This window comes from Lepidochelys kempii, chromosome 1 (assembly GCF_965140265.1).
Source record: "Lepidochelys kempii isolate rLepKem1 chromosome 1, rLepKem1.hap2, whole genome shotgun sequence".
Classification (NCBI taxonomy): Eukaryota; Metazoa; Chordata; order Testudines; family Cheloniidae; genus Lepidochelys; species Lepidochelys kempii.
Window position 1 is genome coordinate 252,607,921 of NC_133256.1, and position 13,684 is coordinate 252,621,604.

At 40.1% G+C, this 13,684-nt stretch overlaps 1 protein-coding gene across 2 annotated transcripts in view; it reads left to right on the plus strand.

Moving 5' to 3' along the window:
* Nucleotides 1-13,066, plus strand: part of POLR3B (RNA polymerase III subunit B) — a 122,418-nt gene extending 109,352 nt beyond the window's left edge. The window contains exons 27-28 of one of the 2 annotated variants that reach the window (XM_073324277.1): nt 3,989-4,162; nt 12,504-13,066. In XM_073324277.1, coding sequence (XP_073180378.1) covers nt 3,989-4,162; nt 12,504-12,633 — 304 coding nt within the window. In that variant the 3' untranslated portion in view covers nt 12,634-13,066. Of the gene's footprint in view, nt 1-3,988; nt 4,163-12,503 lie in introns of those variants that run through there. The other variant, XM_073324285.1, reaches the window with a different exon arrangement.
* Nucleotides 13,067-13,684: the final 618 nt, after the last annotated feature.

Genomic DNA, 13,684 nt, shown 5'->3' on the forward strand with positions numbered 1-13,684 from the left:
GCAGCAAAATGTCACTGCAAAGAGAGAGACCTGACAGCAGCTGGTGTATGAATATAAAGGCTTTGCGGGTTAGGCAGTGTACCTAATTTTAACCTCATCCTGTCCTCTCTGCTCTATGGCAAATGTTTGGGGTTCCTGGGTCTCCACCCCTGAGACATAAACGGGTGCCAAAGGCCCCAAATAAAGCTCACAGGCAGCATAAAAGAGGAAGCTAGAATTCTATTGCCCAGTCAGCTCTGTATATACGTAACTACATTTACTGTTCTATGTAGGAAATCGGTGTTGGCTCCTCTGTGGGTTATTTTCTCCTCTTGTGCGTACGCACGCGCACACACACAATTATCAGAATGTATAACTCAGTCCTGGCTTGTTGCCTGCTTGCATTTTGAAATAATCAGACACGCCGGTTTCATAGTGCATTGTAAGAAAATAATTTGGTAATACTGGTCAATGTTGCCCTCCAATCCCCAAGGCCTTGGAGCAGTGTCCCCTCTCTTCCTGTCAGAGATATGAAGGTCCTTTGGATAACATACCCACCCTTGAGGTCCAGTGATTCAGCCAGCTAGCACTGTTGTTTAACAGGAATGAGGGGGATCACTGTTGAGCAGAGTGAGACATACTTTCATCCCCAGGGGTTAAGTACCTTTTCCTCTGCTGGCCTAGGAAGCAAGAAACAGGGCAAGAAATTGAACTCAGTCTTCTGGATAATGCCGAATAGTGCCATTAAATTGCTGATTTGGGTTGAGTTTTTTAAGTAAATAAACATTGGAGTTAACTGCTTGATTATTCTGGTTCTAACGGTAATAGTTAAATAAACAATATCAGGATCAACTGGCCCCAGTTTTTCATTTAAGAATAGGTTTCAGAGTAGCAGCCGTGTTAGTCTGTATCCGCAAAAAGAAAAGGAGGACTTGTGGCACCTTAGAGACCAACACATTTATTTGAGCATAAGCTTTCATGAGCTATGGCTGTAGCCACAAGTCCTCCTTTTCTTTTTTCGTTTAAGGATGTGGTTCTTTTACTTTCAGTGCTCCTGGTACTTTCTGGTTTTATTTGTGTTTCTCTTTTTGTTTTTTGACATTTGAAATGTTTTCTGTTTTTAAAGCTTCCATGTTTGGGTCTCTTGAACCTCTGTTTAGAATGCAGAAAGGAGGGACAACAGCCGGGGTGGCTGGATGGGTGAAAGAGAGAGAACACGCAAACCCTTTATAAATATTATATTTTATAATATTAAATAACGCTTAAAGGGGAGGGGAAATTTCAAAGCACCTCAGTGAGTGAGGAGAACAAGTCCCATTGACGTCATGTACGCCTTGTGCTGCTAGCTTACTTAGGAGGTTTTGAAAACCCCACTCTCTGGGTAAAATTTTCTAAAGCACCGAAGTCCCATTGACTTTCAGTGAAACGTAGGCATCTGTGCAAGTTTTGAAAATGGGGGACTTCGGTGCTTTGCTCTGTATCTTTAAAGACTACAGCTTTTTAAGGACTAGAAAGGAAAGAGTGCACATAGCTTTTCCAGAATCTCATTATTTCATTGACTGGAAGGGGAGTCGTAGGTTCTCCGAGACAGATTTTCAAAGGTAGGTAGGCACATAAAAGATGCAGATAAGTGCCTAGTGAGATTTTCAAAAGCGCTTAGGTGCCTATGTGCATCTTGAGGTGCATCTTTATTCAGATACCTTTCAAAATCTGGCCCTCACAGCCTTGCTGGATAAGCTCCAGGATCAGTCATTAAAGCAGTGTCTGAGCAATGAACATGCCACCATCCGTGTGTGTGTGTGTGTGTGTGTGTGAGAACTAGGATGTTAAACTGTAAACAGATTCCTCCTATTGTCACAACAAGGAAGAAAATGAAACCAGTTACATGAATGGAAGGACAAATTTGAATTGCAAACAGATTAGCTTTATGTTCCCAAGGTGGTGACACAAAAAAGGAAAGACTTCTTCGAAAAGTAAATACAATTTAAACCTTGACAAGATCCATTGAATCTAGTAACTAAGATAACTTTTTGTAGTTATTAAGCAGGTTAATTAGATATTGAGGCCATTTATTTTTGGAACCATTTTTCACTGTAAAATTACAACTTTACTCTGGAAATAAAATAATTTGAATTATTATACACAAAATACGTATATTACAAAAGTTGCAGGCCTGATTCGCTAGTACACACTGGCTGCTTTATGCCACTCCAGTGATGCAAAGGATCCAGATATCCAGCTCCACCACCCAGGTAAACCTGTACTTTAGGACCACCATAAACAATTCTTCTTATCCCTTGGTGTTTAAGGGCTTGATCCATAGCTCATTGAAGTAGAAACTTCTATTGACTTCAGTGGTCATTTTGTATCCATCCCTAAACCTTTAAAATCCTTTTATCTTCTTTTAAATATTTCATGTGGCATATTCTGGCAACCACTTTCTGATTATCAAATTATCCAGGACAAAATAGACAATATTTTAATTACTTAAAGGTATACTGTAATAATTTAGGCAATGCATGTACATTCTTTTGTTTAATACATTGTGATATTTTTAAATGTCTCCATTATGTTTTTTTAAAAGTTGCTTTTTTGTCATTCAACTGCTGTTTGCAACCCAAGTATTGCTGTGCAGTGTGCTAGTATGTGAGAATCAAAGTCTGCAGTATTGCCAACCTAAAACATTCCAGAATCATGAGATTCATGTAAAAAACAACTTTTTTTTTTTAAAGCCAGTTTTGCATTTTGATTTGCATTCTGGTTTCAGAGCCTTTTAGAGTGCACTGGAATCACATTTCAAGCATTTCTCCACAACCACAAGGGGCAGAAACTTCCTATTTTTGCAAACAAAGGCTGAGATTTTCCAATAATCACTTGTCTTCAGGAGCTGGGTATAAGTAAAATGCCAAATATCATGAAATTTGTGATGAAATCATGAGTTGGCAACACTGACCTGACAAATCTATGTATGTTTTGCATTTCTGCTTAGACAAACTGCATAAACGTTAAGAAAAGGCTTTTTTAAAATTATTTCCAGTTTAATAATCTTTTACGAACACACAAAAAGAGAGGAAGCAGCAGGCTGGATGTTCTTCCAGGGCCCTTCAGCTTTGGAACTTGCTGTCCTGGATCCAAATTGTCCTAGTTTATTGATGTTTGTTTGCAAACACTGTTGGGCCTGTTGCAAAGCCTCCTGTATTTTACCTAGCTGACAGAGACCAAGAGGACACTGGTGGGAGATCATAATATTTCTAACTGTTGTATTATGACTTATTTTAAAGATTGGGCAAAAAGGGATTCCTGGAACAGCTGTTTGTATAACACAGTTTTTAAAATATGTCAAGGGGCACCTGAAGGATAGGTGCTCCCTTTTAATGTACGTTTTAAAGTGAAAGTAAATTTAAAAAAAAAAAAAAAAAAACCTTGTAAAAGGACATTTACTTTTAAAAAAAAAAAAGTCAAATTAAAACAAACATCTCATTTTTCCAGTAGGGTTTTTTTTCATTTCTACATGTATCAAATGACTTGTTTAAAATTTTATCAGAGGTGTGAAGTTTTTGTTTTTTTTCCTAGATCCCATTAGCTAGAATATATGTCCAATTGAAAACACAATATCTGTTTTGGCTCCTGTTTTATTTAGCTGGATAATAAAACTTTAGTACTTTGAATGCTCTGTAAATATAATGTTTACTAATTTTGTATTCATGTATGTAGTTATAACTGGATTCTTGGCTAATGAAAATTCATGTGTTTTGCATTTATTCAACTAAATCTGTGAAATAAAGAATTACGGTCTAGATTTTGCAATCCTTACTCATGTAACTACTACATATTACTCGCGCATGAGTAAGGACTACTTGCATGAATAAAGGCTTGCAGGATTTGCCCTGTGGTTGTAGACCTTTAATGTAAGCCTATTGGTACTATTCCTTAGGGAATACATTCCTAAAATTTGAGGACATATGTTCCAGAAATATTTATTATATTCTTTAAATTGTTTATTTCAAAGGCAACCCACTGAAGGTCGATCGCGTGATGGTGGTTTACGTCTTGGAGAAATGGAACGAGATTGTTTAATAGGTTATGGAGCCAGCATGCTTTTGCTGGAGAGACTGATGATTTCAAGTGATGCCTTTGAAGTGGATGTCTGTGGACAGTGTGGCTTGCTGGGATATTCTGGCTGGTAAATTGACTCATTTTAATGTTTTCTTGTTAGTGGGTTTACATCCTGATCTCTTCTCCTTTTATTTTACACATGCAGTCTTATGTTCTGTATGTCCACTTTAAAGAAAGCTATTGAATCTTTAAGTTATGTGAAGCAAACTGATTAACACAGTAAATACATCTACAGAATAATACTTCACACTTGTGTAGTGCTTTCTATCTTGAAAGTGCTTTGCAAATCTTCGTTAACATTTCCATACATTTTAATTAATCTACATCAATGACCAGGTAAGTGTAAAGGGGATGCACTCTGAATGGTCATGGGATTGGTAACAGGATATAGAGCTTTTCACTATTAAGGCACTGGTTCCTTCTGACTTGGTAGTGCAGCTGTCACACAAAGTAGTCTCTGGGCCAAATTCTGTCCTAACTGAAGTTGAGGTTTCAGAGGGTTTAAGTCAAAACAAAATCTGGCCTTTGTGGTCCATCTCCCAAAGTGGGAATAAATATCCATGTCCCAAAACTCAGTTACAGTTGGTACCTTTTGGCAGTCTGAGGGACAGGACAAGGTTGGAATTAACATGGAATCTGTACTGCCCTCTCACTCATTCTCTAGGGGCTTGTCTACATAGAGTTTGTGTGCCAATTTAACTCAACTAACTTAATTCAGTTGTTGCAACTCTCCTACTGGGGACAAGCTCTTCGATGGGTTTGTGTCTTAAATCACATTAGCTTAGGTCATGTACAAACCAGCTTAAGATAAATTAATTGAAGACACTTAAAACTAATTTAAGTGTCCACACACACAGTTGCATGGATTTAACCAAATTGGTTTAAAATCACACCTTTAGTTAAAATGGTGCAATTTTGAGTGTAGACCAGGGCTTAATTAATGGTCTCTGAGAGCTTGTCTGCCCTGCAGGGCAAAGTGAACTGGAGGGTGTGATCTGTAGCGCTCTAACATGTTGTGCTCTAGCCAACCTGTGCAGACCCAGCTGGAGTTCTTTAAATGGTACCCAATTCAGATTAATGTCATCCTGCTTGAAATGGAGCTACAGGAGTGTGAACTAGGTACCTTTTTAGAGCACACCAGCTGGGTCTACGTGGGGCAGTTAAACCCACAACATGTCAGCGCTCTACAGATCACACCCCTCTGGTGCACTTTGCTTCACTGAGTGGACAAGCTCTAAGTCCTGTCGGGAAGCTTGCACTGCCGCTCACTGCACCTGTTCTGTAGCTAGCTTTGAAAATTAATGGCCGCCGTCAGTCCTCCAAGTGATCAGTCTAGCACGTTTCATGCTTCAATTAACTTTTATCTTTATTAAGGGAGAGTGATGAGATTTTTACAAAAAAGACACATAGGACCACATATTTCTAATGCAGTCATAAATATTTTTGAAGGACTGCTATTCTTTTTCAGTAAGATTTTCAGAAGCGTGTAGTGTCCTTTCATACTTAATTTTACTACAGAATAGAAAAAAAAATCTTTAATACCATACGATTTTTTTCTGCAAGTTACACTACACACAAAGGGCACCGTTAGTAGATGGTGTTCTTAGTTGCTGAGACTGTGGGGGGGTTTTTTGTGTGTACTGTAATTCTACTTATGTTCTCTGACCTACTCCAGTTCCCTTTAGCCCTTAATACTTTCTGTTTGTTCTCATGAGCAATAGACTTTCTGATTTCCTTTTACAGGAGCAAAGTCAGCAGGATTCTCTCCTCTAAAGCCATTTCTCCACCTAACACACCAACCGGGGGTAGATGGGTGCATATTTGTTTTGTTCTAAGTGGAGAATGTTTTCTTTTGGGTTGGAGGACCAGGAAGAGCCTGAGCTCAACTCTGAATCTCTGATCTATGCTGTTGCAATTCAGTACAGCATAGATCTTTTGGAGATGTTAGTATTGCTTTAATCTCCCATTGCCATGTGCTTGTCCTTGCTAGAGAACAAAGTTTACCACTCTCCTGGTGTTTCTGGGCCAAATTTTCTTCTGGAACCAGAGTAAGCTCCAGGGGTACAGGTGTTTTAATGATTGCCCCTGTGGCCATTCCAGGGGCAGTGGTGGACAGGAAATAACAATGAAGAGCACACAGGAATGCATTAGTAGTAAAATTCAAGGGGCTCTATTCTCCTGCCCTAGGATAAAAGCGACTCTTTTATTTAAAACAGTGGGAGTTACTTGCATCCTGCATTGGAAAAATCAGGCACCATGTCCGTTACTGTTCTAATACTACAGAGATTTATCTCAATACAATAGAGAGATCTGTATGTATGGTTTTGTTTGTTTTTTGTTTTTTAAAAAAGCAAATGTTCTCAGACTATCTAATGAGTCCTGCTGGCTCAGGTTTTTCCTTGAGTCTTTGTGGTGCCTGTAAAGCTGATGGATTACCTCTTTGCAGGTCAGAAATCATTTACAAGGGAATTGGACTCTCCCCTATGCTTGGCACAGGAAAATTACTTTCTTTGGAGAACTTCCAGCCCCTACTAGAAAATCACCCTCCAAGTCTAAACTTTAGAGAAACAGAAAAAGCTCTTCCACTGGATACAGGAATAGAGACAAAGACCTGATTGCACATATCATCTATATTATAAATGAGTGATTTACCTTTTCGAAACGGGAGAATCAGCGGTATCAATGTCCTTGAACCCCCCAACCCCTGAATCCCAGCCATAAATTACTGAATAGTTGAGGTCAGGTTTGCCACAGACTCAAACCTTCATAATTTCATGTGAGTCTTGCAGTGCAGAAGAGAGGGATAGGGAGATGAGTGATGATCTGCATCTTCTGTTTGTTGTACTTCTCTGGCTGTGGATTCGCCCCCAGATTACTGAATTTCCCACATCGCCACCATTTATGCTTTGCCTTCCCACGCTGGCTCCTATACAGAGCAACCTGATAGGTACTTCCTTTCACTGTGGGAATACAAGACAAGGTACACCTGTTGGTGATGTTAGAAAGATGCACTGATTGCTGGGGAAAGGCAGAGCGCGACTAGCCAGTAAGGATGGAGCTTCCTTATTGGAATGTGACCCTCTGTCAGTCTCCCTCTAACCGAATGCCACCTTCTTAGGAAAAAAAAAATTTCTCTGCAGGTAAGATTATATTGTCACTGTTGTCCTGGATTCTAGCCTAGTGCAAGCTTTATCCTGTGCAGACTAATTGCATTTTCCTCAAGTACTGAAAACATGGAATTAGAGGCCAAAACTGTTTGGAATGCAACACCTTTTAATGTTGTGGATTTGGATCCCAGTTGCCTTAATTTTCTACTATGATTTTGGTGTACTGGGTATAAGGCTATACAGTAGGTTGCCAGGAATACATCTTTGTTATTAGAAGCTATGGAAGTTTGTCTGCCTATTTTTCATCGTATGTTATGGGCAAGAAAGTAGACTGAAAGTAAGTCTTGCTCTTTTGTATGTGAAAGAGATGGGATGCTGTTTTCGGTCTCAGTGTCAGAATATCTTTCTTTTTATCATTTGATGTACATGTGTTATGCCCAAAAAGAGGGTACCTCTTAATTTTCCTCAACTCTTGTGCTCATATAACTGAAGTCTAGGTGGATAGTCGGAGGATTGAGGTTGTTAAACACCCATATTCCCTGAAAGGAGCATAAAGCCTGCTCTGAACATCCCTCAATGATCAGTGATTTTTTTTTTTTTTTTTAAAGAGAGCGAGTGTGCGTGAGTGTGCACCCATTCATGTGTGTGGGGGAAAAAACGTGTAACATATAAGTGTTATAAATAACAGCAGAACTACCCAGCAGCAGGACACCACCTGTTGCTTTTCTTACCGTTAATGTTATTTAAACTGTTTGGATTCCTGGTTGTGCTTTTGTCATATGACTCAGCCAATGGCTACTGAAGATGTCAGGCCTTAGGAGAAGACAGTATTTGGATTGTTTAGTACTTTATAATTGTTTAAATTCTAGTTTGATGTCGAGTCCTGTGAGAGAAGACTAAATCATTGTTTGTGACTCAAATCTCTCCTGTTAAGCAACTGTGTAGACAGGCATTACTCTGCATGTGAGTGCCAAGCGTACTCTTTGAACTTCTGTCATGATACCAAAAATATATATTTGGGCCAGACTAATGAACATGTGATAAGTGCTCTTTTTCCAAAGCCAGGCTCTCGCTCCACCGGCAAGGATGGGACGAGAGTGTAATCTGCTTCTGAGTGGAAGGAGAATGCCTTATGTTTCTCAACAGCAACTCCTTCCACCTGTGTAAGGCCCTGCTTTGTACAGCTTCAATGCAGATGTGGCCAGTCTTAACAAAGATAATGTCTGCAACATGGGTCCTTGAAGGTGTTGGAAGAGCTGAAGGGAATCAGAAAGGCTCCATAAAATAACTCATGGATCCTTCGACCAGTGAGGGTGAAAAAATGAGTTTTTAACCCTTTAAATTAGGGGTTTGTTAATCAAACCCTTTTTGTTCAACTTTGTTGCAAAGTTTAAAGTTTGTAAACTGTAGGTGGAGTTTCTCCCAGAGAGAGGAACAGACATTCAAAGCAATCTAATTCTGTAAAAAGCTCCCTGGTGGGGAAGCATAATCAATAATGGGTGGTTTCAGCTACTAAATAAGCTGTATCCATTCGTAGTTGCAGTCAGTGACCTCTAATGAGCAACACAGTAAAAACTAGGTAATTAGAGCAGCTCAGAACCTCTCAACTGGCCTTTGTCAGAGACTCAAGCATCAGTGAGACACTGCTCTGGGAAAGCTTGTAGCAACGCATTGTTCTGTAGATGACTGGAAGGGCACTAGTCGCCAGGAAAAAATGGTTACATATAAGATGTCCCCCTAACATGTATATCCAATATAGGGTGGTACATCTGGGTTATACTTTCCTGAGGGAAGTAACAACATACTGCCCTCAGTGGCAGGATTGGTTCCTCTGTGGGTGAGGAGGGACCCCTGCAGCTGAGAGTGTCCCAGTGAAGGTTTTAAAAAAATTCACTGTGGGTTACCAATTTAATACAGGTCCTCCTCACCTTACTCTTGTGCATAGTCCCAATGAGTTCAATGACCGTGCTCTGATGAATACAGCAAACGGGGTTTGATTCTTATGCTGAAGATGTTCATGACACATAGGAGACCATAAATATTTTGGGAGATTGTGCAGGTGCAATATTTTGGGTATTTGAAAATTTATGGATACAGAAAATGTTTAAATTTAAATCTGGTTTAAATTCAGCCTTTGTGTGAGTGTAATTTACACTGCACTGAATAGCTGTCTGTTTACACAAGGGCTGAATTTGGCCCTCTAAGTGCACATATCTTGAGTTATGCACTGCACATCTCTAAACATGCACGCCCTCCATCTAGATTTTGTAGGCAGACCTCTGACAGTATGGGATTGTACTGTACCAATGCTGGGGTAGATAAGGACATGTGACCAGCCAGAACATACCCCACACTCCTCCCCACAATATCATGTCTGTCTGCCAGTCTCAACTTGCCCCGCCCACCACTGAGCTATGAGGTGCATTTTCCATGTAGTTCCAAGAAAGATCCTGTTAAATCACTGTACCGCCTCTCGCACTGATCCCAGACTGGACAAGGGTATGACCAGAAGCAGAAACGTCATGCCCTATAGAGAGCTCCGGGGCTGCACATGTAACTGCCTTCATTTTCTGTAATTGTTGCTATGTCCACCGCAGAAGATGGTCACTTTTCTCATAACTTTCTCTCACACAAATATAAACAGACAATGAGGAAAAGATTTATTGCAAAAAAAATTGAGCTCTGTTTTCTTTAAAATATCATCAACAATCCAATTGTATAACGGTGCCTATTGGTTCGGGCAACAATAATGCCCACGTGGAACAGGTATTCTCTGGAAACAGTTGGTTCTCTTTAACTAACTTATTATTGCCTTCAGTCAGGTCAAGAAAGTACCAATCCTGCTTTTTGTTCAACTCACAAATCATGTGGAGTGGAATCCATTCTTCACTCTGAACTGGAGTACTGTAGTCAATGCTGCTGTACCGTTAGCTGAGAGATCAGTTGGTAATGAAGGACTCCAAAATATGGACCGTGTAGAGGCAGAGCAGCCCTGAATTTCTTGAAAAACCAGTAGCTCCTGAACAGCATTATTTATTATTAAGGCTAAGATTTTGCCATGGTTATTTTTACTAAAAGTCATGGACAGGTCACGGTCAATAAACAAAAATTCATGGAAGCCGTGACCTGTCTGTGACTTTCGCTGCTACGGCTCCATGGTTTCCCCCAGCACCATGGTGGCTGGGAGCTGTGGGGTTCCCCCTCTGTCCAGGACAGCCGGAAGCTGCAGGGGAGTCCACCCTCCACCCATGGTGGCTGGGAGCTGTGGGGTCCCCCCTCTGCCCACAGTGTGGGAGCTGCAGGGTGACCATATTTCCCAAAGAGAAAACGGGACACCCCAACCGCTTGCCCGAGGTGTTCCCCTTCCCCCCACATTGCGTGGCTGTCGCCTGTCGCTGGAACCCTGAGGAGGGCCCCCTGTTGCTTGTCACTGCTGTCCCCGGAATCCTGCCAAGGCCCCACTGGCTGTCAGCTCCAGAGTCCTGCAGTCCCTGGCGCTGAAGCAGAAAATGTCACAGCAGGTCTCTGGAAGTCGCACCTTCTGTGACTTCCATGACATAAACGTAGCCTTATTTATTATAGATCAGGACAGGAAAGAAGTGGCATGATCTGATGGAATAACTACAGCAGACTTTGGTGTTGGCTCTCAGAATCGAGGGCCTTGTAGCAAATTAGTTCATTTTATCATCCATTTATCATTGTGTTGTTTAGTGTTATGGTCAACTCATATGCTTTTTCATATATAATCAATGTATGCTGAATAGCAACAAGAGTGGAACCCTGGTAGTTTTATACAAAATCACTAAATTTAATTTAAATCAAGTCTACGGGTAGCCAATTATTTTTTTGTCAAGGTCCAGATTTCTTGGTTAAGGTATAGTCAAGGTCCAGACTCCAGAGAAAATAATAATAAAAACAATAACAATAATTGTGATAAGTAGTAAATAGAGATTTTGGGGTCCATTCAAAAGTGTCTGGCAGTCCAGATTTGGCCCGCGATCTGCCTCTTGACTATATCCATCTCCTATTGAGTTTGTTTATGAAGTGTCAGTTGACTTCACTGGGCCTGATGCTATTGACATCAGTGGGTTTTGGATCAGGCCCATGGACAGCAGAATCAAGTGACTGAGTAAACATTGATTCTCACCATTGTGGACATTGGCAAAACTCCCACTGACTTCCGGAATGAGCTTCAAGCAAACAGCCATCAAATAGGAAGTTTAGGACCTAATGATCTGAGACAGGATTTGAACCTCAATCTAGAGATTGAAAAGATTGATAGCCCATTCCAGACTCCTGAATGATTGAATTTCCTCAGTGGCTTGTTTTCTAAACTTTATAAAATATTATGGATAATAAATGAATCAAAGAATGAGAAATGGGAAAGTAGCAATGTGATATTTGCGGAAGAGTTTCCAATTCTCCATATGATGTGTAAGGTTAGAGGGAGAGGGAGTAAATACTAAATTTTATGTTGCTGGTTCTTATCTCCATGTAAGATAAAGATAATCTGTAGAATGTTTGGTAGTCTGATATTAGGCTATTGAACACAGGGCATTTTCATTCTAATTTATTTGAAGTGCCCAGTTGCACACATGTACTGAAAAGAATTATACACCAAACAAAAAAACCAACTCCCTAAATTATCATAAGATTCTATTACCCTGAGTGACCAGTAGCGGGAACATTTAAAGGCTGCTTCACTAATTTCCCATTTTAATTGCAACCTGCGCTGCTTTGGTTGCTTATTTGTTTGTGGAGGCTGGAGGAGAGAGAAATATTCAGCCTAGTAAGAATGAGCATAAATGGATTTGGGACACTTTTTGGTAATGGGAGAAATCTCAGGTGAGAAAACAAAGGTTGAAGGCCCCTTCTCCGTGCTCTATCCGTTTTGAAAGTGAGTAGAATGGAAACTGAACAACTAGCCAAATGTTTAGATTTTGAATCCGCTTGACCACTGTCTATGTAATGCTGTCTCTTGAGTGGCCCTATTCCCTGCGTGTGAGGGGGATATAGCACTCAGTCCTGCAAGATGCTGAGCACTCCAGTCCCAATCCAGTAAAGCACAGGCTTAATTTTAAACACATGAGTAATCCTGTTGGCTTCAATGAGATTATTTAGGGACTTACAGATATGCACATCCTTACATATTGCAACAGGGCCAGAGTGCTCAGCACATTCTGAGATGGAGGCCATAGAAAATGTATTCTTTACATGCAGTGGGATACAAGAACCATTTGATAATTGTAGCAGAGCTTTATGTATAAACCTGCAATGAATTTGTTTTTGTTGTTTCCCTAGGTGCCATTACTGCAAGTCGTCTTGCCATGTCTCATCCCTGCGGATTCCATATGCCTGTAAACTATTATTCCAAGAACTTCAGTCTATGAACATTATACCCAGGCTAAAATTGGCTAAGTACAATGAATGAGCCTGCAAAACAAAGATTTAAGAAGAAATTTTAAATAAAGTATGCAGAACTGGAAGGAATTTCTGGGAAAAGGAGTGACTGTTAAAACTGAGTGGGGGAGGGAGGGAGGAGTGCTGATGAATTCCTTATTATTTCCCCCCTTGCTATTTTAAGTTGACTGGGAGACTGTGCTGTAGAGAACATCAAGAGCAAATGGTGGGGACTCAGGCAGCCTGGATGAATGAGATATATAGCAATTATGAAATAAGGCCCTGATCCAGCAAAGCACTGTACGCATGTAACTTTTAAGTATGTGATAATCATGCATTCAGGATGCAAGTGCTTCTCTGGATCAGGGCCTAGGGGTTATTGACTACAGCAGTTTATCCATATTGCTTAAGTATTAGTTTAATTTTTCCAGACTGACAGTGTATGAAAGACTAATAAAAACATTTTCAAGTATATTGCCTGTGTTTTGCTTTCATGACCCAGTGTTAATGTTGTAAAAGATGGTATGGTAAGTACTTTGAAGGGTCAAAATTGCTAAATTTATTGCGCTGAAGCATTTATTTACAATCTTTAAACAGTTTGGCGAGACTAAACACATTTTCTGAAAAACTTCCATACAACCTTTTTGAACAATATTTTCCGAAAGCAAGTAAAGAAAAGATGCATGTGTGTGGGGTGTAATACAAATATAAGGTCAAATGCTGCCTTCAGCTAGGCATACACGACTTCCAGTGAAGTTTGAGAGTGGATTGCCTGCATGCATCCGAGGGCAGAATTTGGTTTATAGAGACAGATTAATATTTTGATTCTTATTGAGTGTAATATTTTAGTACATAATAGCTTGCCTTCCAAGGGTTGAAGGCCTGAAAAAACAGGATATAAGTGCTATAGCTAATAATGGAGAGTCTCCCAGGATTTGTTTAAAAGAAAAATTGGGATTTTAAAATTAAACGTGACCAAGCTTTAGAAAATATGCTGTAAAGGACAATCATCCGCTGGCAGAGAGATAGACATGAGTGACCTAAGAAGATTTAGAGAAGGAAAAAGAGCTATGTTTCTGTTA